Genomic DNA, 25,904 nt, shown 5'->3' on the forward strand with positions numbered 1-25,904 from the left:
CCCTCCCTCCCGCCCCTCTTATCTTTCACAGACATAAGCACAAACGCACAAACAGGAAGTGTGAAGAAGTGTGGGGTTGTGGGTAGGGTTCAGGCACCACACTGCTAGAGTCACACGATCAACTTCTTTCTGTGGAGAGACACAGAATACACTGATATTAAAATAATGGCTAATAATAACCAATAAATGGCTGATATTCAAATGTCGAATGATTTTGTTCATATGAATTTCATTCATATTCATGGCCGGTAACTTAAAACTTCAGTAGCCAAATTGGGCAGTGGGTGAAAAAAATTCATTTCAAACCCTGAATATAAATGTACAGTATAAAAAAGGCATTTTGTGATTGAAAATATCTCCAAAAACGTACCTTCCACTCACCAGCCATCTTCTGCTTCCTCAGATATTTCTTCACTCACATCTGATTGGAAAAGGAGGTGGGTGCCCCCTGCTGTTCATAGCCGGCCTGACCGTATTCTCCACCCTGATTGTACCCTTGTTGGCTGTAGTCGGGCTGGTAGCCCCCCTGGGAGCCAGCGTACGGGTCAGGCTGCCCATAACCTCCCTGTCCATAGGAATCAGGGGCAGGCTGCTTCTCTTGAGCGGGCTGTTGGCGCATAAAGGGTGCAATGATCCCGGTCTCCTTGAATACAAACCACAGGTTACCTGTCCACAAGATCAGGTTGAGGAAGCCAAAGACCTGGAGAGAAATAGAAAGTTAACAATGCAGTTTCAAATTTAGCTTGATTCACGAGACATTAATTTTTTACTCACCCTCATGCCATCCCCAATGTAGGGCTGAGTGATTTGGCCTTAACAAAAATCCCAGATTTTTTTCACCAAAAATCTGATTTACGATTTAAATCGATTTTTTTTCCCCCTACTTAAAATCAATCTGCAGATGACAAAGAAATTGTTCAAAACACGTTTTAACTTTATTTTGTTTCAATTTTCCCTTCTGGGACTTGATCTGGAATCCCCCCTTAGGGTTAAAGTGCTATCAGAAACAACAAGCCAAAAAGACAAGATGGTAGGCCAACGTAAACATAACATAAAATGGGTGGATTGGGGGATGTAAAAAAAAAATCACAACAATGTATTGTGATTGTCAAAACATTTGGTAACTAAACAGAATTTTATTAAGTTTAGTGACAACACAATGTTTACATGGTAGAATGACTGGTATACTACTGTTTAAATTATTGCTTGACACAAAATTCACAATTTCAATACTTGTGATCTGATTCTGATCTTAATTCAATATTGATTCCTTGTTCGGGTAAATGTTAGGTACAGTAGATACGTTAGTGTTATGTTAATTGTTCTTCAAAAAAAAAAAAATAAATAAAATTCTGACCTAATGCTGAGCCCTGTCAGCTGGTATTATTATTAAAGGTTAAAAATAACATCTCAAATGAAATATAATGCATTTTTATCATAACAACATTATAATATTTTAATGGTATAGGTAAAAATATAATAATATGTAATATACTGTAGTTATCATATTTAGCAAAATAATCCTCTCTATAGCAATTTTTATGGTCATTGAATAGCTTTCCTGAGGTAAATGTAACGCTATGTGACATATTGTTCTCCAATGGTTTTATGGACCTCTTCTGAACACTGATAAATCGATTTTATTACATTTCAGTAAATTGAACTGTATCTTTCAAATTACCTATAGATCATTCGTGTTTATTTTGCTGGCACATGCTGCTCATTATATGCTCGTGCCGTTATGCACAGAAGCTGGTGCAATTATCGCATGCCAATGTGCATTGGCTCATTTAGTTTCACTTGAAGTAGATAGGCTCTCGCAAGCGATCCCCCGATCTGACTCATGTCATAGTGAGCTGAGGAAGGGTAGTACAGTATAGGACAGTATAAGAAAAATACAAATATGTTTTAATTTTTTGAACAATAAATCATTGCTTCCGGTCAACTGTCCTACAGTAGTCCGGTTCAAAAATTCAGTTTTACATAAACATAAGCACGTTGTGAATTTGCGTGAGAAGTGACAGTTCTCTGTGCGTTCATGTTATTCTCGATAAAACTTCACAACATACTTACTTCAAGCGATAATTTATTATTAAAAAGTTCAAAAATATTAGTTTTCGATCACTATCTGTGGCAGCCATTCAATGGCATTATTGATTATTTTCCTAAAATGATTTTCCATTTTTGTTTGTGTTTGTCTGAAAAAAAAATAGTCATACACATCAGGGATGGCACGAGGGTGAGTAAATGATGGGAGAATTTGAATTTGGGGTGAGCTGAGCAGAGCTGACTCACCACAGAAGTATTAAGACCGGACATGACGGGGTCGTGAACTTCACGGCAGCGGTTGCCTTCCTGTTCACAGGCGGGGATCAGTTCCAGAACCTTCTCTGGGTCTGTAGCTGTCTTGACATCCGACAAACCCTTCGCCCATGCTGCTGAGCTCACCAGCCACATGAAGGTGAATACACACGTCACGCCAAAATCCTGCAATCATTTTATTCATATTGATTATACATAAACATACAGGTTTGGTATGTAAGAAACATTAAATGAATAGTTCACCCAACATTCAAAATGCTGCCATTATGTGATATCACACGGAGAGACATTGTTTAGACATTGTTAGAAATGTGAGCTCTAATTGTTTGGGTGAACTAAGCATTTAACAAACGGCTGCTTTAGTGCTTACAGTATATGTCATGGAAGAAAACTCACTATCAGTGGTCCTTTATTGTTTTCACGGTACTTCTCAAATGCAAAGACATAGATGCTGAGAGCAGCCATGGAATACAGAAATGCAAAAACGGCTATGGTGACGAAGAACTCAGCTGAGGACGAGTAATCCCCGACCAGGAAGAAACGTTCAGTCTGGCCATTCTTACAGGCGGGGGCATCGAAATACACTTGATGGAGCCTAGAAGAGATACATGGGAACAGGGTTACTGAGCAAGTATTTACTTATTTACATTTAAACTAATCTAGATTGACTATACCACACCATGTAATGAGGGAAAAAAATTACACATGTACTGATAGTGTGTATTTGGAATGGCAAACAGCACTTGAAAAAGCAGTGTGCGCAGAAACACCAGGATTCAATGAAATAGAGGTTTAAACTGGGGTTCAGAGAAAAATACTGTAAAAGTTTTAATAATAATAATAATAATAATAAATAATAAAAAAGAAGAGGGAAGGAACAAACAAATAAATTAATAAAAATAAATGTTAACGTTTCAGAATTTGTATTTATCTTTATAATATTATCAATACAAAACATATGATAAAACATAGTATTATTAGATATTATATAATGATACTATATTATGTTACGTATTGTTCCACAAAATATAAATGGTTCTTAGATATATAGTTGCATTTATATTTTAAGAAGGGGGACCCTTTGAAAAAGGGTTAAAAGCTGTGATGCATATTGATGAACAAGTACAACTACAGCTAAACAACTACCATATAGCCACACACGTGTTAAAAGTACCTGAATGGATATTCAAAATCCACATCTATTTTCAGGTCACTGTCAGATCTGTTCCTGCACTCCACGCTCATCCTGAAGGAGCCGGAGTAACTCCCACAGGTGGAGAATGCAAAGATGGCAAACACCTGGAAAAGAGAGATAGGTTTACATTTATGCATTTGGCAGGTACTTTTATCCAAAGCGACTGATTAAACACATACATACGAAAATATATGAAACATATATAAATACAGTATATACATTTCAGAGGAGATTCTGTTTATTTATTTATTCAGTTAATGCATTATACATTCTATTAGTTCATTTATTTTCCTTGGCTTTATTTAATTTGTGAAGACTGGTGCAAATGCAGTAATATCATTTTTTACACATTAATACTGTTTACTGAAGGAGGTGTGTATCAAAGCAATTCAATTACTGACTAAATAAACCAAACAAAAGCATCTTTTACCATGTAAAAGCAGCATGCTGACATGGATGTCAGCACATTATTTTTCCTTTCAGGATTTGAATCTGGGAGATTGAATCATACAGATTACTTATGAACTTCAGCTGGCAGAGGGACTGAATGGAGAATGAAGCTATTAAATTTCACTGAGATACTTTGCCATCTGTCATATCACTGTGCTGGGCTGTGTTATGAACCTAGGCAACATGACAGGAGATGAAAACAACAGACACACATCAAGCCACAGTAAACCATGATAAACAAAGACAAAGCAAACATGTCAAATGAGGCCAGGAGAAACCAGTAAAAAGCCTTCATGTAAAAATAAGTTAAAAATAACAAATAATCACAACCACCAGACCAGACAAGGTCTAAGCAAGACTTTTAAATAATTATGATAAAGTGTCAGGTCACACAAGTGAAAACAGACCAAGACAGACCAATCAATTCAAATCTGATCAAATCAAACACAATCAGATCAGCTCATATTACACATTACAAGCCCAGAAAAGACAGAAACCAACTCAAATTGAATTAAATTAAATCAATTAAACTGAAAAAAATAAATAAATGTGATACAGTGATTTGTAATAAATAAATAAAGACATTAATTGTCTTTAATGATTTAAATTAGGTTTTGTTTTTCCCCCCCTAGTCTGAGACACGGTTATATTTAATTTTAAGTCCCCCTGTGGTGAAAATAAAACTTTTAATGTTGTTTATATGTCTCTATGGTGTTTTTTAATATGCTTTAAACTCTTAATGCCTGGTTCAGATTACACGTTTTTTTTATATATATTTTTTATTATTATTATTTTTTTGTCTGTTACGATAGTCACTGTGTCAGATTACTCGTTTTTGGCTTCTAAAATCTTGTCGTGTGTCGTGGACAAGACACGACGTTGGTCGGTCATCGCATGCCTTCTTTAACGACGCGCGTGATGTCATCGAGAAGAGGAAACTCGTGCTCATAGCGAGTGACTTCCTGGATTGCTCGGCAAGTCGGCAATGGCATGGCATTCCCTTTTCAGCGTGAGAAATACACGGTGTGGTGTGTGAACCATACAGTCTATGGTGTGAACTGGTTAAAATGCGTGTGTCTCACGGCCATTGCGTGAGACTTGATAACCCTGCTCGAAGAGGACAGTATGGGCTGTCAATCCTCCAAAAAGAACTTGAGGTAAAATATTGTTTTCTTATATATTTTTACTTCTATTTTTAACGTTAGCACCATCGTCTCTCTTTCATTTTGTCTTTTTTGAAAGTTGTATACTTGTACTCCTATTGGTCAACCTCATACATGTGACGGAACCGTCGTGGACGACCGTTAAAAAATTAAACATGCTAGTCTTTTTGTCGTGATGTCGTGAAGCATCGCAGACGCGACGTAGGTTGTCGCCCACTATGATATACGAGATGATACGATCGAATCTTGCGTCCTGACGCCCGTTGTCGTTTACGAATCCCCACGGCACTCCAAGGTCAAACGGATTGTGCCAAAATAATCGTGTAATCTGAACCAGGCATAAGTTTCACCGGTGGGCCCAAATCCATTACATTTTTAAAACAGTAATATCCTATGCTAAACCTAAACTAATCTATCTATATATCATTTGAAAGCTTACAATCTCTAGTTTCCATATTTTTGGGCCATAACTTTGGGCGTGTTTAGACCTTTATTTTGAAATAATGATAAACATGAAAAATCATGAAAGAAGGGTAGAAACCTCAGTTTCTTTTCATCAAAAGTTCAAAAGATAGCATCAATTCATCAATCAGTTTTAGAAAACAAGGGGTTTTTTTTAAATATAAATTAAAAATGATAGATTCACCATTTGTGTCTACTTCATAAATTATATGAAAATTGTTGAAATAATGGTTAATTTCACTAAAAACACATATGGAAATGGAGGTGCCCTTATATGGGCAGTAATGGAGTCTGGTTGTCTTCTAGTGAAAAAGTTTGGTAATGCACCCTAACAAAATCTTACAGAAAGTTAATTTTTTGAGACCTAAATTTTGAAACACCTGTTCGGATTTTTGGTTTTGATTTTTTTTTTTTTTTTTTTTTTTTTTTATAGTTGCCCAGGTTTTGAAAATATAAATTTTATATAAAATATGAATAATTCAACAACAACAACAACAAAAAAAATCTATAACTTTTTTTCTGTTTCACTTTCTTAATTTATTTTACTTCTACAAAAATCTGCCAAATGTCTTTAAAGGTACGATATGTATGAATTTTGTAATTAAATATCCAAAAATCACTTGCACAGTGTGATATATTTCCTGCAGTTGTGTACTTACAATTTCTCAAAAGCTCATTTGCATTTAACCCTCTGGGGTCTAAGGTATTTTTGGGGTCCTTGAGATGTTTTGACATGCCCTGACATTTGTGCTTTTTTCAGTTGCTTATAAACACTTTTCCAGGATAATATTTAAAATATATATAATTATTTCCATATATAAAATATTTTACAAATATTAAAACACCCTGTAATGCCCTGTGCAGTACAGACAGGATAAAAATGGTCTTGTTCAACATTTTACTATGTAGCCTGTCATTTGTTGATGCCATTTTCTACTCCATTTTCTACATTTTTGCCATTTTCTACATTTTCTACTAAAGTGAAGGAACACTGTGTGACAACTAGATGGCATCAATACCTTTAAAGTTGAGAGACACGCTTAGGTGGTGGCTTGCAGTGTCCCAGAGTGTTCAACATTTGAGGAAAAACTCCTGCAAATGAGGAGCTGAAAATGCCAGGCAGCAGCAAACATCTTTGAGGTTTACGTATGGCATTTGCAGATTATGCTGGAGTTTCAGCTGGATTTAGACCGTATATCATATATGCGTTGGTAGTTTTGAATTTGCTACATATGCTAAATATGGCCGTTTAGATGCTTTCATTGTGAACGGACTTCACAAAAAGTTTATTAAATTGACACTGTATCTTTACTGTGGGCATTCTGAAACAATCTTTCCAACTGTAATTGTATGTTGGCCTATGATTATATAAAAATATTCATAAAATATTTTAATAAAAAACGTAGATTTGACATAAGTGTTATAGACGCCACAAAGCAGAGATGTGTAGTGTTTTAAGCAGCACTAAGCAAAGTTGTATTGTTGGTTTTGCCCGAATAAATGCAACACAACAGCTACAAAAAAAGTTGTACTTAAATGTTATTTATTACTGCTGCCAGTTTATTTAAAGGGGACATGAATTAAGATATCAGACTGGCTGTAATCATATTATAAGAACTGCTTCAGAACTGAAAACTTCCTTGTTAGTCCAAAAACAGCTTTTATTGAAACCTCGCCCAGAGAATGTGCCAATTTAGCTGAAAGCCCACCTCTGAGGAAGAAAATCAATGCCTAGTTCTACACTGTTACCACTGTAGCACCGCCCACTGATTCACACAAGTCAAGTAGGTAAAAACAGACATGAAGCTAACATTGGATCAAGCAACTAAACGATAAACATGCCTTTGAAGAGTGCAAAAGGTTGTTTAGTGCCAGGTTGTGGAAAAACACAGTCACAGCCTTCCTTCTGATGCTGGATTTCAGAGAGACTGTATATATTGGATCCATCTGGATAGGCGCAATACACTTTTGTAGGTAAAAAAGGTTTTATTGTCACTATTGCTTTGTTATTGATCATTGATACAGTATGTACTGATTATGTGTACGTGTCTAACCAAAATCACCAATGACCCATGATTTCTGATATGTAATGATTCAGGTAGTCAGATGATCTTTGTCTCAAAATTGTTTATTGTTGTTTATGTGTCAGTAAATCAAACCAGACTTAACTGACAACTTTGTTTCTCTTAGTAGGATGAAAATAATCTGTTATTTAAACTGTGATTAAATTATATATAGAAAGCGATCAAATAACCTAACCTCTATGATTGCTGGAGCTGTCAATCAAACAGTATGAGTTTATCAGTGACTGAGTTCTGAACTCTCGCCAAAACTCCCAATAATCAACAAATCTCTTATTTACGTTATGTTTGTACTGTTAGTTACGATGAAAGCATTCGTGAGTGCTGCAACCTTTCATGTCACAATCTAAATATAATGGCATAGATATAAATAAAATGCAATAATCAACACTTTTCACGATTAGTTAACCTTGAGACTGTTAATAGTAAAAATGTGCTAATTTTTTTTTTAGAAAGTTCCATGTATAATACTTACTATACCCATACTATTTGCAAAGATGTTAGCCAATCACAGCAGTGGGTGTTTACACTGAAGTCTCACAACAGACACGCCCCTTCAAACAGAGCATTCAAGAGTTCTAAAATCAGAGTAGGTAAAATGTTTTTTTTTATTTCTAAAATATGACAATTTGAACGTTATGTAATGTTAACGTTATAAGTGCACCCCAGGAAACATAAAATAATGCAGTTAATGATCCCTTTAAAACAATTATATGAAATAAACGAAATCTCCTCTGGAATTTATATATATATATATATATATATATATATATATATATATATATATATATATATATATATATAAATGTTCAGCTTATGGCACAATGGTAACCAGTAACAACTCAGCTCCCAACCCAAAGCAAACTGAAGAAGCTAGTAACTGTATCGAAAACAGCTTTAGACCCATTTGTATTGTGAACACAATGTGAACTCTATTGGTAGTGAATGCTTTGGTACAATATATGCATGTTTTACAACTTTTATTTATAAATACCACTTATGTATTCATTATACATAATGAGGCAGGATATGAAAAGTGAGTTAGCCATTTCACCATGATATAGATAGATGATAGTCACTTTTCATCTACACTTGCTTAAACCTCTGGTACCAAATTAATGAATTCAATTAACTAAAACTTGGCTATATTTACATATAAAATGTGAACTTACCCATTGTAACGCTTTGATGAAGCCCAATGGGACTTTCAGCACCCTGAACTGCCCATTGGCAACCAACTGTCAAAAGAACAACATTTGGAAACGTTAGATGATAGACAGACAGAATGATGGATGAAAATGTGTTATGTATGATGTGGTTTACTCTTCACCACGATGACTCATTACACAAACAGGCCTTCGCTCATATAAGAGACCATTATTTAAAGCTTTTGAAACCTACGCATAGCATCTGCTGATGCTAAAGCATCGCCAAGAAACCCCCCCCCCCCCCCCAAAAAAAAAAAAAATCTGTATCAAAGCAGTGACACGATGAATAAACAACAACAACTTATTTGTTACAATACATAAATTCTTAATGATTCATATTCACGTATGATTGAAGCTCGAGGCAAAACGGTGTGTCGCCAGGACCTTGAACCACTGCCAAAATGCCTGCGCGCGCGTCTCCGCCATCTCCGAGATAAAGAGACACTAAACAGCAAGCGATGGACATTTTTCGAAAACCGTTATCGTTTTGCTCACCAAAATATATAATAATAACAGTAATTTTAGATATTGATTGGGTTAGCCGCCTCTAGCAATGTGGTAAAATGCAAGGACCTTCATTGAGGGCAAATGAATTAGATGTCGCGCTTAGATGTGCCAGCTCTTTCTACATCATCATGATAACATTATGATATTTGGAAAGATTTGCTTATCAGACCTGCGGTATGTGATACCGATTTTATTCGGACCTAATGACGTAGGAAGGTGCGGTTTCACACGACACCATTGTTTGCCCGTGAGAATGGTCCTCCTTTAAACACCATATGAAAAAAAAAATCAATAGCCTACATCGATTTTAGGACTTCTCTTTACGCAATTTAATTATTCATTACAATATGCAAGATTGGCTTAGGCTAACGTTACACATGAATGCAGCTCGCATCACCTTGCAAAATGTGTTTGCGATGATGTGATAACATTAATAAACAAAATGTGATTGTGTCATATTCATTAACTTATAGGCACACATTTCTAGATCCCTGCCTATATCGCCTAATATTTTTTTTAAAAAAAATTAAAAAAGACAAAAGGGCCAGATCGAGCTCGGAGCTGAAAGTCACAGTGTTGGGATGGAAGTCAGCTGCCATTTTAAAGAGCATCTCCACAAGCGCATCTGCATGTTATAAAGGCCCTCGCGCAGTCGCTTTGGATTGATGATACGCTTTCGCACTAACACAATGTAAGATTGCAAAATGTATGTTGATATCATGCCATTACATGTTTATTTAATAACTGTGTAATTGCATATTCCCTTTTAGGAATACGTCATATAGGCTACGTCTAGTAAATCTAGTGCTTTATCAGTTCTGCTTCAAATACTAAATCATAACGTCAATCATAGCCTATAAAAAACGAAAATAGAGGACGTTACGAAAAGAAAAGACTGTAACAGACGGACAGCATCAGCAGGACACCTCTCCACAAGCATTTTCCACCTTCCACCAATTTCTAAACGCATCTTCATCGTATACAATCAATCAAAACTGGAAGACAAACGAAAAATATACATGATAAACCCAGCAATAATATACCAAAATCATTTTTGCGCCAAAAATGCCCTACCTGATTTACAACATCCATGTTAGTCGCCTGCTCGTAGATAGGAAAAATAGCTATAATCGGGAGGCAAGTGATGGAAGCGGAACAGCCCGCGCGCGGAGGGGGTGGGAAGATCTACGGAACAGCGTCACTTGCGTCACGCGCTTGGAGAAGGCGTTTTTGGTGCGCAAAAAGCGGGATGAATTGACCGACACTGATCGCAATAGAGCAGTGACATCATTAACCTGTCACAATTTACCTGATTCTTGTAGCATAAACTTAAACAATGCACTCGAATATTATATTACCCTCTAATGAGTTGTTGTTTAAAGTAAAGGAGGCTCGCACTGCAGAGGCCGTAAATTATGAATGTGATTGATCACAACACAGAATTCAATGGCTGTGCTACTAAGTGCTGATATTGAATGATATCGTTTAATTTCGCAGTGGTTAGGTGTAACGTTAAGATTCAATTTGGGAAATAGCTAGGAAATAGACCTTAAAAAACGACAAGACAACATCACAGTTATAAATAACTTCAACGCTATGAGAATGACGTAGGACCGTGTGGTATGGATATTCCAGAGTTCCAGTCACAAGGATTCATTGGGCTCTCCATAAAACTTTATATCTTTCAAGTAATCTTAAATATCATAATGAATCGGTTTATTAAAATCTTTAAGGAAGATGTATATAGAAAGTTCTCCTTGTGTGAAACCATACAGAGATAGACTGACGATGATGACTCAGACACTATTTTTAGAGAGGGAAAACACAAATGCAAAAAAAGTTTCCAAAATGAAGAGATTATTCATTATTCATCATAATCAGATCATATATTAGTAGGCTATATAATGTAGCCTATTATATTATCCATAAAATAGTTTTTGGTGTGATAAATTATGTGTAATGTCCTCTTTACTAGATAGGACAGCACAAAAGGCAGCATCGTTCCAGCATTCGTCCGGCATGCTTCCTCCTTTTGAAGCCCAAAGCACCGCAGCTGTCTTGTTCTTACTGCTAAAACACTCATTAGAGACTCTATGTATGTTATCAGAGTGTCTTAATGGCAAAACTCGTGTGCTTTAATTTTCCTCATCATTGTAAATGAGGCTGAATTTTGATAAAGTAATGATGCAGAACATTTTTGTTATAGATCCAGATGTCTGGAAGAAGGAGTGGAACAGTTGTGCTCAAGGGCTAGTAGGCTGAAACAATGTGCCGTCCCCCACAATGCACTATTATAATTGAAACGCAAAACGGTCTGGCCTCAAATCAGTGTCAAAGATTTCCATGCAGTAACACATCAGCGTACAATGCATCAGTACAACGAACAATGCATCATTACATAAGTACATGATTCACATACGCTCTTCCCTTCACACAAACTGTCCCCTATAAGTCTTAGTGGTTTGTGAACTGAAGTTTATGAATCCCAATAATAAATATGTATGTACCCCCCCCCCATAGTCAGTCCTATTGATTGACTAGTCATAGTCATTACTATTAAATTGTAATGGAATATTCAGTTGAGGTGATGTCAGTTTTTTTTTTTTTAAATCTAGCCACTGTACTAAACAAAACCTTTGTCCGATTGTTTTGGTTATTTTCTTAAGTTTGGAGTTTGCAGAGATGCTCAGCCCTGTCTACTTTTAGAACATTTTATTGTCTTTCCATGTGATTCTAAAGGACTTTAAATGAGTTTCTATGCATTTGCGATAGATTGCGAGTTTCTCTCTTGATAGTGTGGGTAATACTGTTCCACAATGGCGCAGTACTTTTCACCTTTTTTAATGTGATGGGTGCAACAGTTTCTAATGTACTAGAAAAACTAATGTGTAAACTAAAACTAATGTTTTTCGACCCCAAAGGAGTTTAGTAAATCTGTAAATGCAACCCCTGACACATCATTTTTTTTTTTACGTGAATGTTAAAATCTCCAACAATCAATGATTTATTGCTCAATAGCTCTAAGAGAAAATCAGAAAATTCTTTAATGAAGTCAACATAGGGCCCTGGAGGTCTAAACACGGTAGCAAAGCAAGAGATGCAAGGGATATATATATATATATATATATATATATATATTAGATGAAAGTACATTTAGGCAGCACAAGCACTTCAAATGTATTAAAACTTGTGTCCTGTTTTCAGAGTAACATTAAGAATATCTCAACAATCCTCCCCATTGTGATCCCACAGTCCTCAGCTCCGGAGGCTGATGACTTATCCATTAGGTCACTGCCTTTATGCAATCAAAAAACGTTTGAAATTACAAAATAGCTTTGCAAAAAGCTTTCCCACAAATTTCTATAAGTTGGATTGCCATGTTTTTATATTTAAAAATGATTAATTACTAATTTATTAGATTTGGTGAAGTCAATAAATTACTGGCCAACAGGGCTTGATACTCCAGACAATATAAAAAAGACAGATTGCAAAAAGTGTGGAAACACTTCCTCTTTATATTGGTTTACAAACATCACTCTATATGTTTTATATATATTTTATAAATAAACTCTCATTCAATCACACATAAAAATCTGTAGTTATTATTATGAAGTGGTTTTATTAATAAAGTTCTGTATATTTACACTAAAGTAGTTAAATTATTGTGGAAGGGAGCAAATGCTGGGGATTACATCTATGACAGATAAGTTCACATCGGCAATGTGTGGTCATTTTATTTTTAGCAAATGTTCAGTAATTTATTGAATGAGTCCCATGAAAAGGGAACTGTGTCCTACTGAATAGATCAGTGTTGCTATGGCTGGCCTAAAGGATACTGACAAGACTAAAGTGGCTAGGCATGTCAACAATATTTCAAAATAAACATGTATGAAACTGTGGAAACTGAATAATAATAATTATATTATTATTAATAAAACAATAATTAAAATAAAGAAAAAAAAACACAACAACTGTTCACTGTCCTAAAAAAATGTTCTTAATTCCGGCCAGGCTCTGGACAATACGACACAAGTAGGATTTGTTGCTCCTAAACAGTGTGCTTTTTGTTCCAAGCTGATAGTTTTATTTTAAAATTGAAATTCAAGTCAGAATTGGAGTAAACACCACTTAAAGACTCAACCCACATTCAAAAACGATCAAGCACTGGAGCCTATTATGGACAACTGGAAAAAAATACACACATACACACAAAATGCAAGACAAACCTGAAAAAAGAAAGAAATATTATAAGTGTTGATGTTGTTATTGATATTTTAATCAAAATATTTAAATAATTTATTTAAATACTTAAAATGATTGTGTTTTTTATATTTTCCGTAGGAGTATCCTTCGGTAAATGACATTTAAAAATAGACAGACAGACAAACAATAATGACGGAGTAAAAACACATTTACATATAAAACATGTTCAACATGATAATCAGTTTATATAAAAAGAGTCTTCTCAGAGATTTGTATTTAAAGAATTTAAAACTGCCATGTAGACAGTGTAAACCGGAGCTGTTCTTCTTTCACAGACCGAGTGTGATCCGCCCACAATATTTTTGAGCAAAACCTCCTTTTTCTCACCAGAGTCTTTCTCTGACTCAAAGCAGCAAGAACAATGTGATTGGTGAGTCAGGATTATGATGCTCCACCCACTGATGTCCTGATTGGCTTTTTTTTTTTTGTTATTCAGAAAGATGTAACACAAGTCATCTCATCAGCCAGGTCCTCTTCCTCGTGGCTCCTGATTGGCTCCTCGTCACTGTATATGGGTCCCATATCTGCGTGGTTCCGAAAGCCTTGGGTTTCCCCAGAGCCCCCACGGCTTAGGAGATCACTTGCAGCACTTTCCATCTCATCTATGGTCATGTGACAGGCATCTGCAATCTCACGCTTGGCAAAGGCTACAAATTTTGGGTCCTTGGCATATAACCCCAAACCTTCAGAGATCAAGACCTGTGGATGAGAAAAAGCCTGATCATAAGTAACTGAGAGTGATGGCATTAAACATGTCCTTGTCCAAATTACTGTGCAGATTAGGGTCTGTAAGATTGTTTTTAAAGTAATTAATACATTTATTCAGCAAGGATGCATTTAATTGAACAAAAGTTACAGTAAAGACATTTATAGTCTTAAAAAAGATTTATATTTCTAATAAATGCTGTTCTTTTGAACTTTCTATTCATCAGAAACTGTTTCAATGTTTTCAACATTGATAATAATAAGAAATGCTTCTTGAGCATTAAATCAGCATATTAGAATGATTTCTGAAAAATCATGTGATATTACTCTACAATGACTGCTGAAAATTCAGCTTTGCCATCACAGGAACAAACAAACATGTAATATAAATATTATTGTATTATTTTTTATAGTTATAAATTACTTTGTTAAATATATTACATTAGATAGATAGATATATAGATTGATAGATTGACTATTGATGTAGTCAAGCTGTAATGTGTCTGTATATTATATATTTAGTTATTACTGTAATGTTACACTCATGCTCTAGTGTTTCTCCACTCATACCGCTTCCACCAGACTGTCAGCGCTGCCTCTCTTCTCGCTGTAGTGAGGACTGAGTTGGGTAGGGACTCTAAGAGTGGTGTAGGCTCTATACGGCTGCCCCCCTCCACCAGCAGAGGGTCCCGAGTACCATCCCGAACCGGGGTGCCGAACCGACGCAGGCACTCCATCGGAACTATCCTTTTTGTCCCAGATGCCCACACTACCAGCCCCTGGTGCTCCCTCCTCCTCTACCAAGATAAGGGGAGCGTAGAGGAGACGACCCCGACGAGGGCCGGTGTTCGCCCAGGATGCTGTCGAACCCGTGGACGATCTTGCGCTGCTGCGACGAGAATCATAACTGCCGTATCCCTGACATAGAGAGAAAGAAACAAAGAAAGACTGAGTAACATGGGTTACTTTCAAAAAAATTATTTCAGCTCACCACGAAACAAGGAATTTCTGGCTTCATCTGCGGTGATTCTCTGATCATTTACAACATCTACACCTGAAAGGCCGGTTGTTTGCTGTCATATAATCCTTATCGCAGTGATCTGTTTCATATTGAGACAGTAACAACACTATTCCTCTAAAGAATGAAACAATTGATCAAGTGAGATCAAGCGGGACTTCAACTCATACTGAAGGCCTTAAAAGTATTGTTGTTAGGGAGTCAATTCAGTTACAAAAAGCAGTTAACTGTGTAAACATAAGGTGTTTCTTTAACTACAGGCATTTTAGACCATGAGGGCTTTTGAAAAACAAAATATGGTAGAACACTTTCAGGCTTGTTTAATTGTTCTACCTAGACTACATTCACAAGTAGCATTTTAATGTATCCTAAATACATATAATTTAAATATTTTGGCACAAAATTGTTGGTTATGTATTTGTACATCTGTGGGGACCAACAATTTTGCCTCTTTTTTCCTAAATGTTTTTACCAAACAGACAGCAGTGTTAGTGAAGCGCATACTTGAGATTGATATGTGAAGGATTATTTAAAATTTAAAAAATCAAATCAATACAAATCATCATACAATAAATATTAAAATTCATACATTTATGTCACTATTTGTTTTCATGGTTGTCAAAATAATTATTATTCCATTGAAGATCTGAGAAAAGTATTAAACAACAAAATAAATAAAAAAAGCATCAAATAAGTGGCAGGATTTTTAAGTCATTTATTTTTATGTTTTTAATCATCCAAGCCACCTTACTCATTGAATAAAATATAAATAAAATGAATAAAAAAATCCATCTGAATACTAAAATAATAAATTGTGTGAAAATGAAAGTTTATACTAGTATATAGTAACATTACCTGTGAACGCACTCTGCAGGGTGGGGAGTTCTGATGGTACGTTCCTGGGATGGGCAGATCATCGTTGCTACCTTGTCTTCTTAAACACTGTATGTTAAAGGAAGTCTTTCTCCCTGAGAAATGGAGAAACAATAGAATGAAATATGCAGATTAACTTTAGGCAAAATCCTTAATTACCTCCAAACAACATTATAATTGAGAATAATGAAATAATTAGATCATTTTACCAGTAGGTGTTGCTGGCAGCAGGCGTCTCCGTGCTGTCCTTCTGCCTTCTTCATAACTGTTTCCATGATGATTACCGTAGACAGGGTGTCTCATAGAGTGGCCATCATACATGTCTCTATGTCCTGAGAACATTGTGCTGTCCTCTGGATAACCATGCCTGAAGACGAAAAACATGTTATTCACAAAGTGAATCAGGGTAAGATGATGTATTGACTAATTCAGTATGATTACTTAATTTTGAGCAAAAAAAAAAAAAAAGTTACATACCGTATATTTAAAACTAATCGTCAACAAAATATGAATTCATTAATTTAGGCAAAGGTTAGACTTTACGAGTACCTTTCTCTAAAGATGACACTCTCGCTGTCCTCATCTTTTCCATAGAAGCGCTGCTCTCCAGGGTATTCGCCACCTTCCTCTCTCCTAGACAGCGGAGAAGAGAACCTGTCTCTGGACTCCCTCCTGAGGGAGAAAAGAGGAAACCAGCAGTCAGCAAGAGACTGAGAGAACTGAACAGAGAAAGGTCCTGCTGGGAGGCACTACAAACTATCTGCTGAATGCTTACCTTGGGTATTTGTAGTATGATGGTCTATCAAAAAAATATATAGTAAGTATATAAAAATACATATAATGTATAATATGAATAAATGCAATAGAACCAACTAGATTTACCTCTTGGGCAGCTGATCGATCACACCATTCTTGTGTTGGTAATAAAGGGAGGAGCGTGTGCTGTCTCTTCTCCTGAAGTTCTCATGCTCCAGAGCACCGTTCCCATTCTGTGTTTTTGCAAGGGAGCTCCTACGTCCCAGTCCCCCATTCAAGATGCCATCTCCTGAGACAGGAGCAGGAGAGACGCTGGGAGAAGTGGCCAAAGAGGAGCGCCGGCTTCTGTTTGAGGGCTCTGTGTGGCCCGCATAGCCATTTTCATTCTAAGAGGACAGCAATGTGAGTGAAAAAAACACCAAAATGTTATATTAAAATTAAATATTACAAAGTATGACCATTTTTTAAAACTATATTTAAACTACTGTTCAAATCACATTCTTACATTAATTTCACTGATAATAGATATGGCCGTGAACGTGAAAACTGGCGTACTATCCCATGTTTTTGTACGATACATAAGGCCCCAGATCAGCATATTTGAGTGATTTCTGGAGGATCATGTGACACTCTTCAATTTTGAAGATTTGATTATTACTGAAGGTAAACAAAAATAGAGCTAAACAGAGGCCCAGTGGCCTAATGGATAAGGCATCAGCCTCCGGAGCTGGGGATTGTGGGTTCAAGTCCCACCTGGGTCGTAAGCTTTTTGTGTGGCTAAAACTGCAAACACTGAGAGCACTTTAAAAGTGTGCCACCAAAAATGATTCAACTTACCATACATGTGGTGTACTTTAAGGAAAGCATACTACTATCAATCATACACTGTTTGGTTGACACTGTTTGCAATGCAATAGTTTATGTACGCATTTCATATGCATTTCATACATTTCATTTGACCAACCAAGCCACAACATCTACACCTACACATTACACCTACACCCATTCATTACCTGATATCTGCTCCTGTCAGAGTAAATCTGGTACTCAAATTACTATCCGCCTCAACATACCATGTGGCTCATTATTCTGAATAATCTTCTGTCTCTGATCTGGTTATAATGTGATATTTTCAATTTAGTGAATCAATAAGATGAACTCATTGCGCAAAACGAATTCAGTTAATTGATTACAAAAAACAGACTAATTAAATTTTCAAAAAAGTGTTGAAGAATCTTGGTGGATTAAGTGATAAGAACCTTATAATGACCATCATCTTCTTCTTGTTCCTCCTCCAAACCATCCTCCTCCTCCAGATCCTCGTTCAAGGCCAGTCTCATTTCTGGCCCCAAGTCCTGCAGAGTTCGCAGCCCAGCCTGACACAGATGCACGCGGAAAGAGAGAGGTACCACAGTATATATGCAGCTCACCATATAGCTGAGTTATATAACACATGCAATCAGGCTCCAGACACCAAAATTACAAAAAGAAAGCTCAGAAACCGGCTGCTAAATGGTGGCCCAGCAGCTTAAAGGAGTAGTTCACTTTTTTAAAAAAACTTTTGCTGATAATTTACTAACCCCCATGTCATCCAAGATGTCCATGTCTTTCTTTTTTCAGTCGAAAAGAAATTAAAGTTTTTGATGAAAACATTCCAGGATTTTTGTCCATATAATGGACTTTACTGGTAACCAAACGGTTCAAGGTCCAAATGACAGTTTCAGTGCAAACTGCAAACTGTTAAAAGGGCTTTAAACGATTCCAGACGATGAATAAGGGTCTTATCAAGCGAAACGATTGGTCAAACAAACAAACTAGTTTAAGTTTTATAAGCTCAAATGTTCGCCTTGGTCTGTTCTGTGATGCGCGTTCGTGACTCTCCTATTCGAACTCGTTTATCAAAATGAACAAATCTTTTTCCGAGTTTATTTCGTTCGTTGAACAATCTCAAGATGGCAGATTGTTGAAAAGCAACCTGGGCCACCATATAACAGATGAAATGGTCTGTAAGAATGATGCAATGCATGCAGCATGGACACAAAACCCACACATGATGTAACATCAACCTTCCAGTGATAGCACACCCACAGATAATAATAATCCGAAACTGTGTAGTGATCCTGGGCATGAAGACTGCCAGGGTCACAGCTCAATAGTGAAGACTTTTGTTGGTTTAGACTGCTTTAGAGGATCATCTCTCAATGAGATTTGAATGAACCCATTACATGTGGGGACAAATGTGGGGCATTTGCATAAAATGTGTGATATAGCCAATTTATGTACGGTATGTGCCCAGATACAATAAAATGTAGAATCTGTGATAGAGATCTACCTGTAGAGCTGAAGGATTATCATTCTCTGAATCTTCCAGACCCACTTTTTCCTTCCTTTTACGGAACTTCCTGAAATAGTCCTGGATCAGGAACGTAGCGTAGAATTTACCCACAGTCACTTCCTCATCTGTAACTGACGCAATGTTAAATGATGTGAAAAAAACAGCACAGTTGAAAATTGTCATTTCTTATGTTTGTATGAGTATTAGGTTTGTGCAGCATTGAGAACTGAACTGAGGATGTGGTTTAAATGCCAATTAAATAAAACTGGAGGCAAAAATGTTATGTAAAGTCGACCGTTCAAAAAATGTAAAGTCATATTAAAATTACATTTTTAAATAATTCATATTGTATTTAATACTACAACTTTTTTTATATAGTAAATCACTTATAAAGATGTTTTCACATGCACAATTTATGAGGCATTTCCAGAAACCTTAAATATTAATGTGAAATATGAAATAATATGAAATTCCACCAACAAAAATGTCTATTTTCCCGAGAAAACTGCCAGAATCGTTTACCACAAAGTTTTGATAATAAATCCAAACAGCATGAAATAGATTTACAATACAGATACCTGATTTATATGCTCTTGTGGATTTTATTGTTGTGTGACAGTTTTACAGTTCATTAAATTCAGCTTACTGTCACTCAAATTAAATTTTAGAATTTAGAAAGGGAGTCTATTAATTCATTTAAAAATATAAAACAAAATCCAACCCTGATGCCACGTGGTCATTCGTCAAACTCACCAGCAGGGGGTGGAATAACCTCATCCAAGATTTTGGGTTTTATTCTCTTCCAGATCTTCTTAATGATGATTCTCAACTCTTCATTCCCTTGATCGGGGTTCCCTGAGAACAACACATCACAGCCACATGAGCTTACAGAGCTACCTAAGAACATCATGCTTCTGTGCTTATACAAAAAGCTTTACTGTCTATTAATATTCTAGCTGGTAACCTATATTATAGCATGTGGTTAAATTTAGAGAAGAAAAAAATGACAATGACAGAAGGGCTTATGGATTTATATGCAAAGCACACCTTCATAAGAATAATCTGTAGCTCTGTAACAGAAAGATCAACTGTAAGAGTATGCGTTTGTGTGTACGCATGTACAGACCATCTGTTTTGATTTTGAGGGCAGTTCTGACTAGGGCGAACAGGGTGGCGTTGAAGGTCACTGTACCATCACTGTTCAGTGGCATGTTCATTGCAACCAGCCTCTGCCAAAAAGAGAGAGAGAGACTAAGATAGACATGATCAGGAAAGAGAACACAGGAGATGGATTTTGTGCACGTTTCTTTACCTTGCAGGCCACACGATGAGGGCAGAGTTTCCCAAATCCAAGTGGTGGCTGGATCCTCCTGAGCAAAGCCACAACATCTAAGTGCTTAATACGACCTCTGGAAAACAAACACACATTTAATCTGTCTTGAAGCAGTTTTTTGTTTTGTTTTTTTTAAATATAAAAGGCATTAAAGAGACGGATAGTCTTACTTGGCTTCAGGGTCATACTCTGACCAGATTCTTTTGAACTCATCCAGGTGATGTGGTCCAAGAATTGACCAATCACGGGTCAGATAGTCAAAGTTGTCCATAATGACGGCAACAAACAGGTTAATAATCTGAAAATACACAACAAAGACTATGCAAATCACATTGAAATAATTTTAGCCAACGAAAGGCTACTATGTACTGCATAATAATTGCTATGAAGAGCTCAACAATATTTTTCCCCCTTTACAAAAAAAAAAAGTATTTATAGGGACATGCATTTGTCAGAAAGAAACAGATTTTTCAGTAAATGTAAATGTTTTGAAAGTGTATAGTAGGATGTAAGTGAATCGGTGCACAGCACAGAATATAATAGTTTGTTCCCTTGTTTCACTAAATTGTTGCTATGTTGCAAGAATTAGTTTCCTCATTTTGATTGAATTAAATTAGTTCAACATGGCAACTAAAACGTTAAGGGAATGAATTTTTAATTCGTGACCATGATATATATGTATATATATATTTGTCCGCATGTCACGTATGGGGCTGCATACTTATCAATTGAAAAGTTTTCTTTAAAAAAATTAAAAGAGAAGCTGGGAAATGATACAGCTATAATGAAAGTCCAAGGTCATCAAGAATAGAGTTAATTCAACCAACAACAACAACATTTGGTGCAATTACCAAGAAGGCGCAGAGCATAAAGAAACTGATGAAGTAGACAATGGCAAAGTTGCTGCCACAGGTGAATTCTTCACCGGGCTCATAGTCTGCCTCTGGGTCACAACGTTTCCCTGGAAGACTGGACAACATGATCTCCTGCCACGCTTCACCCGTTGCACACCTGCACATGAAGAGCACATACATTACATGTACTGTATGCAGATCCTTTTATCCAAGAACTTTACATTGCTAACGCCATGCTCTACTGTTTGAGCTACAGAAAAACACACTCTCTCACCTGAATAGAAGCAGCACAGCCTGCGGAAAGGTCTGGAAGTTGTTATTCCTGTTGATTTGAGTGTGGTCCTGCATGGCAATCTTTCCGAATGTCTGACGAAGAGAGAAATCATTCATTATTTTTTAAATTGTTCAACAGTTGTTCGTCTGTTCATTTAAAAAATAATCAAAATGATATAAACGAAAATTATTTTAAAAAAATATGTACAATAAAATATACATTTCCACAGCCTCTAATTACCTGCATTCCAATCACAGCATAGATGAAGAAGATCATAGCGATCAGAAGAGCTACATACGGCAAAGCCTGAGGGACAAAAAGAATAGTACAAATTTAAACTAAATCTCTTGCTCAAAATATGATTTTATTTTTGTAATCATTGTCTTCTGACCTGGAGTGATTTTACAAAAGTCCAGAGCAGTGTACGAATGCCCTCCCCCTTGCTGAGTAGCTTAACCAATCGCATTACACGAAACAGGCGGAAGAAAGTAATGGATACACGAGAGCTGTCCTCTGAGCTCTAAGGGGAAAAAAGGGAGAAAAATTCACATATGTGCCAACCACATGAGCATCCTTTATACTGTGAGTGAGCTAATGTATGGATTAAAGACAATTATGAATTATGAATATAAGGCTCAAAAGATGGTTGTGACAAAAAAAATTATTTTAAACAAATTATCACAGAATTTAACTAAAACTGCATAATATGCTACCACTTTAACTTTTTGATATCTATTATTTGATTAAAAAAAGAAAAAGGGAAACTCACGCTGAACTCTGTAACTACAATGTCCACCACACTTCCCACAACAATCAGTGCATCAAAGGAATTCCATGCGTCAATAAAGTAATGCTGCAAAATGGGGGGCAGGGGTCATTCAATATCAACCAGATATTAAGAACAGCACACTTGAAAAGTTCAAGACTAACTTAAGCTTCAGAATGAATGGTTTGAAAAGGGTTTAATTGGTTTTAAGAAAATCAATCACTTTATCGACAGTTAGCTTTTAACTAGCAAAGACATTTCATATCTGCAAGTGAGTGAAAGGACTGACCCGGAGTCTCAGAGCCATCAGTTTAATGATCATCTCCACAGTGAAAAGGCCGGTGAAAACCATATTGAGGATGTCCATCACGTGACTAAAGAACTTTGACTGGTTATAGTGCTGTGGAAGCATCCAGAAACAGTGTGATTCTACATTTAGCATCCGTCTCAATATCAGCCTCAAATCATTCGTACTTCATTTTGATTGATTGCTGATTTATGTCAGTATAGAAATGCCTTTTTCAAATGAATCAATGCCACTGACTTCTGTCTTCACATGTTGATGGTATTATGCAATTTTTAGACATTTTAACTATCCTTTATTATTAAGAAACAATCAGTTCACTGACTTGATATAATTCTAATAGTTTACCCCAAGAATAACTATAATGATAACTATATTAGCGTCCACATCAGCGCTAATTCTTATCTGTTTATTATATGCAGTCTCTTTAAATGCTATTGCAGGATGGATTCTGATTGGCTGCCAATGTTTTCATTGTTCATCACCTGGAAAAACAATCATTCTAAAAGTGATTCCAACTTCTGTTCCGTTATTTTTATAGTTGATTTTGTGGACTCTGCTATTCTTTTACATTTAAAATGTATAATGTAAATCTTTATCATTATTGTTATAGTTATCATTCTAGATGTGAACAGGCCTTTTGTTTAATTTGTCAACTGGTAATTCTGATATGACATGAAACTTAAGCACCATAATCCTATCACACAGAATGGCAATTTCTCTTTACTATTTCAGCACTGGCCTAAATGTTCATGTTGGATTTCAAGAAAGCTCATATTATCTCAGATTCACAATACCAAAAATAGATGTCTTTGTGTATGGTGCTGATTATACAGCTTTTGTAAGAGTTGTCAGACTCAGCTGTTTACCTGCACAGCCAGAGTAACAGTGTTGAGTAGAATCAGCACAAACATGATATACTCAAACCCTGTGGAGTTGATTATGGACCAGAACTTGTACTGCACTGGGTTTTTGGGGATGTACAGCTTCAACGGCTGGGCCTTCAAGGCGTATTCCACACACTGTCTCTGCAAATGACAAAAAGGAGACACTGGACTGGTGCACAACTCTACTCAAATGGGCTATTATTCAAAATAAGAAGTGAACATGAAAATATAATAAATGTTTCAGTTTTTATTATAAACAACTTTTCTGTGCATGCAAAACCAAAGAAAACAGGGGCCTACTAAATATGGTTAAATGAAAAGACAATTTCTTGGCTTGTGATCTCTTAATGAAAAAACTACACCTTCCAAGATGCTTTTTTTGTTGTAAATTCCAGTGTTTTTATAACTTGGCCAATGTGATTTTAGTTTGTTTTGGTTGATGTAAACTGAGCCAATTAGAGATCACTTTAAGGGGCGGGAGAAAAAAAGTGAGTCGGAAGAGAAACGCACGTGCGAGAGAGAAGCGCGGCTGTGTATCGATGGGTGGTAAAACTTTCAGTTGAATTCAGAGAGGATTAACATTTGTAGACTTAAGTACATACGTACAGGCACAAATATTATCTTGCAGTTAATTTATAGTAGCAGGCGAAGTCATTTGTTGTTTTCCAGTGAAAGTGATAAGTGTAACGTCAGCTCTGTCGGTCCCTCGCTACTGTTTGCAATAACAGAGAAAAGTCTGTCGGACTTTTAAACTAGGGACATTGGCTTGGACTGTTATGAGTGACAACCAGCTTAGACATCGAGCGCCGTTTTTATTTGAGAGCCAGAAGTAACAAGTGGGAACTAGCCGGCTAAGTAGCACTGTTGTGAAGAGGGACCTCGCCCACGAGAGTTGCATCGACGCTCGGACATCTACCAACTGCACCTCGCCATTCTGCTGCATCGTCTACCCGCCTGTGGATTCTTTGAACTGTCGGACTGACGGAGTCGCGTGAGTAACCGGATACTTTTCTGAACGTTAAACTGTACTACCAGGGAGTTAAAGGATTTTTTTTCATATGTGCACGTATGAGCCCCAACGTTTTCAAATCCAAGGGCTTGGTGACAATTTGAACATTTTAAAGCCGAACTGTGATGGTACAGATGTGTGTATTTTGGACTGTATTGTACTGAAGTGATATTTTGGTACTGATACCTAAGGGTTACATTTATATTAATTTTTAGTTTACACACACACACGGTTTAACATTTTTTTTCATCCTAAAAGAAACAAAACAGGAGAGTGTTATTTTAAAGAGTAACAGAGTGGTTTGATAAAGCATGTTTGGCTATTTGGTAGTTGGGTTAATTGTAAGGTTTACACTTTAAATTTAACTTTGTTGATTTGGGTTTGATACAAAATAATTGGTGTTTTGAAGGAAACCGTTGGTTTTCAGAGCATAAGGAATGTAGAAATAAATGTTTTTTTTCTCCCTTTTGCATACTAAATATCTTGTGTTCATATGGGGAACTTAAGTACAGCTCTTTAGGTGAGCTTAGTAGCTCCACAATAGAGGCACCGCACTATTAATATTCATTCACACATTGTTTATCTGTTATCTATGCCTATTTAGCCTGTCTGAAGTCACTGTGACTCATATTAGTAAATAGGGAGTATTTAGCCAGCTCGCCATCAACAGCTAACCCAGGATCCTGTTTAACACATTTTAATATAGTAGCCCCAGCTCTACTGGTGTCAACAAGGGGTTACAACAATATTACCTATTTAAATACCTTATTTCGCTAGGACATACACTAGGCTACCACTAAAAAATGTGGGGTTGGTAGAATAATTTTTTTTTTTTAAAGGAGTCTCTTTTGCTCACCAAGGGTGCATTTAATTGATAAATACAGTATATTGCGTTATATTTTTTTTTTTACTATTTTAATCTATTTAAAATGTAAATATATAAAATGTAATTTATTCCTGTTATGGCAAAGCTGAATTTTCTGCATCATCAGTCTTCAGTGTCACATGATCCTTCAGTAATCATTCGATTTCTTATTATCATCAATGTTGAAAACAGTTGTGCTGCTTCATATATATATATATATATATATATATATATGTGTGTGTGTGTGTGTGTGTATGCATTCACAACCTTGCAA

The 25,904-nt window shown here is 36.2% G+C and overlaps 2 protein-coding genes and 1 non-coding gene across 6 annotated transcripts in view; 1 reads left to right on the top strand and 2 right to left on the bottom strand.

The window, feature by feature from the left end:
* Positions 1–370: 370 nt before the first annotated feature.
* sypa (synaptophysin a) lies at positions 371–10,574 on the bottom strand. Its single transcript, XM_089119639.1, has 6 exons — positions 10,463–10,574; positions 8,846–8,911; positions 3,497–3,621; positions 2,719–2,917; positions 2,296–2,487; positions 371–700 (listed from the first exon to the last, which is right to left on the bottom strand). The coding sequence occupies exons 1-6, from the start codon at positions 10,478–10,480 to the stop codon at positions 416–418; spliced, it is 885 nt and encodes a 294-aa protein (XP_088975765.1). The 5' UTR covers positions 10,481–10,574; the 3' UTR covers positions 371–415.
* A 2,788-nt stretch (positions 10,575–13,362) lies between these two features.
* The window catches only part of cacna1fb (calcium voltage-gated channel subunit alpha1 Fb), a 37,440-nt gene continuing 24,898 nt past the window's right edge, over positions 13,363–25,904 (bottom strand). For 2 of the 4 annotated variants that reach the window (XM_089119635.1, XM_089119637.1), the window contains 20 exons: positions 23,739–23,897; positions 22,855–22,965; positions 22,569–22,652; positions 22,191–22,319; positions 22,040–22,105; positions 21,800–21,891; positions 21,523–21,682; positions 20,842–20,969; positions 20,651–20,747; positions 20,465–20,567; positions 20,092–20,193; positions 19,336–19,469; positions 18,263–18,379; positions 17,130–17,389; positions 17,023–17,046; positions 16,797–16,919; positions 16,457–16,614; positions 16,230–16,342; positions 14,927–15,274; positions 13,363–14,350 (listed from right to left, as the gene is read on the bottom strand). In XM_089119635.1, the coding sequence (XP_088975761.1) occupies positions 14,084–14,350; positions 14,927–15,274; positions 16,230–16,342; positions 16,457–16,614; positions 16,797–16,919; positions 17,023–17,046; positions 17,130–17,389; positions 18,263–18,379; positions 19,336–19,469; positions 20,092–20,193; positions 20,465–20,567; positions 20,651–20,747; positions 20,842–20,969; positions 21,523–21,682; positions 21,800–21,891; positions 22,040–22,105; positions 22,191–22,319; positions 22,569–22,652; positions 22,855–22,965; positions 23,739–23,897 (2,775 nt within the window). In that variant the 3' untranslated portion in view covers positions 13,363–14,083. The remainder of the gene's footprint in view (positions 14,351–14,926; positions 15,275–16,229; positions 16,343–16,456; positions 16,615–16,796; positions 16,920–17,022; positions 17,047–17,129; positions 17,390–18,262; positions 18,380–19,335; positions 19,470–20,091; positions 20,194–20,464; positions 20,568–20,650; positions 20,748–20,841; positions 20,970–21,522; positions 21,683–21,799; positions 21,892–22,039; positions 22,106–22,190; positions 22,320–22,568; positions 22,653–22,854; positions 22,966–23,738; positions 23,898–25,904) is intronic. The other 2 variants (XM_089119638.1, XM_089119636.1) reach the window with 1 other exon arrangement.
* On the top strand, positions 17,692–17,764 carry trnar-ccg (transfer RNA arginine (anticodon CCG)). The gene has a single exon. It is a non-coding gene; the product is annotated as a tRNA-Arg (tRNA).

The sequence above is a fragment of the Pimephales promelas genome, chromosome 14 (assembly GCF_988280905.1).
Source record: "Pimephales promelas chromosome 14, fPimPro1.hap1.1, whole genome shotgun sequence".
Lineage (NCBI taxonomy): Eukaryota > Metazoa > Chordata > Actinopteri > Cypriniformes > Leuciscidae > Pimephales > Pimephales promelas.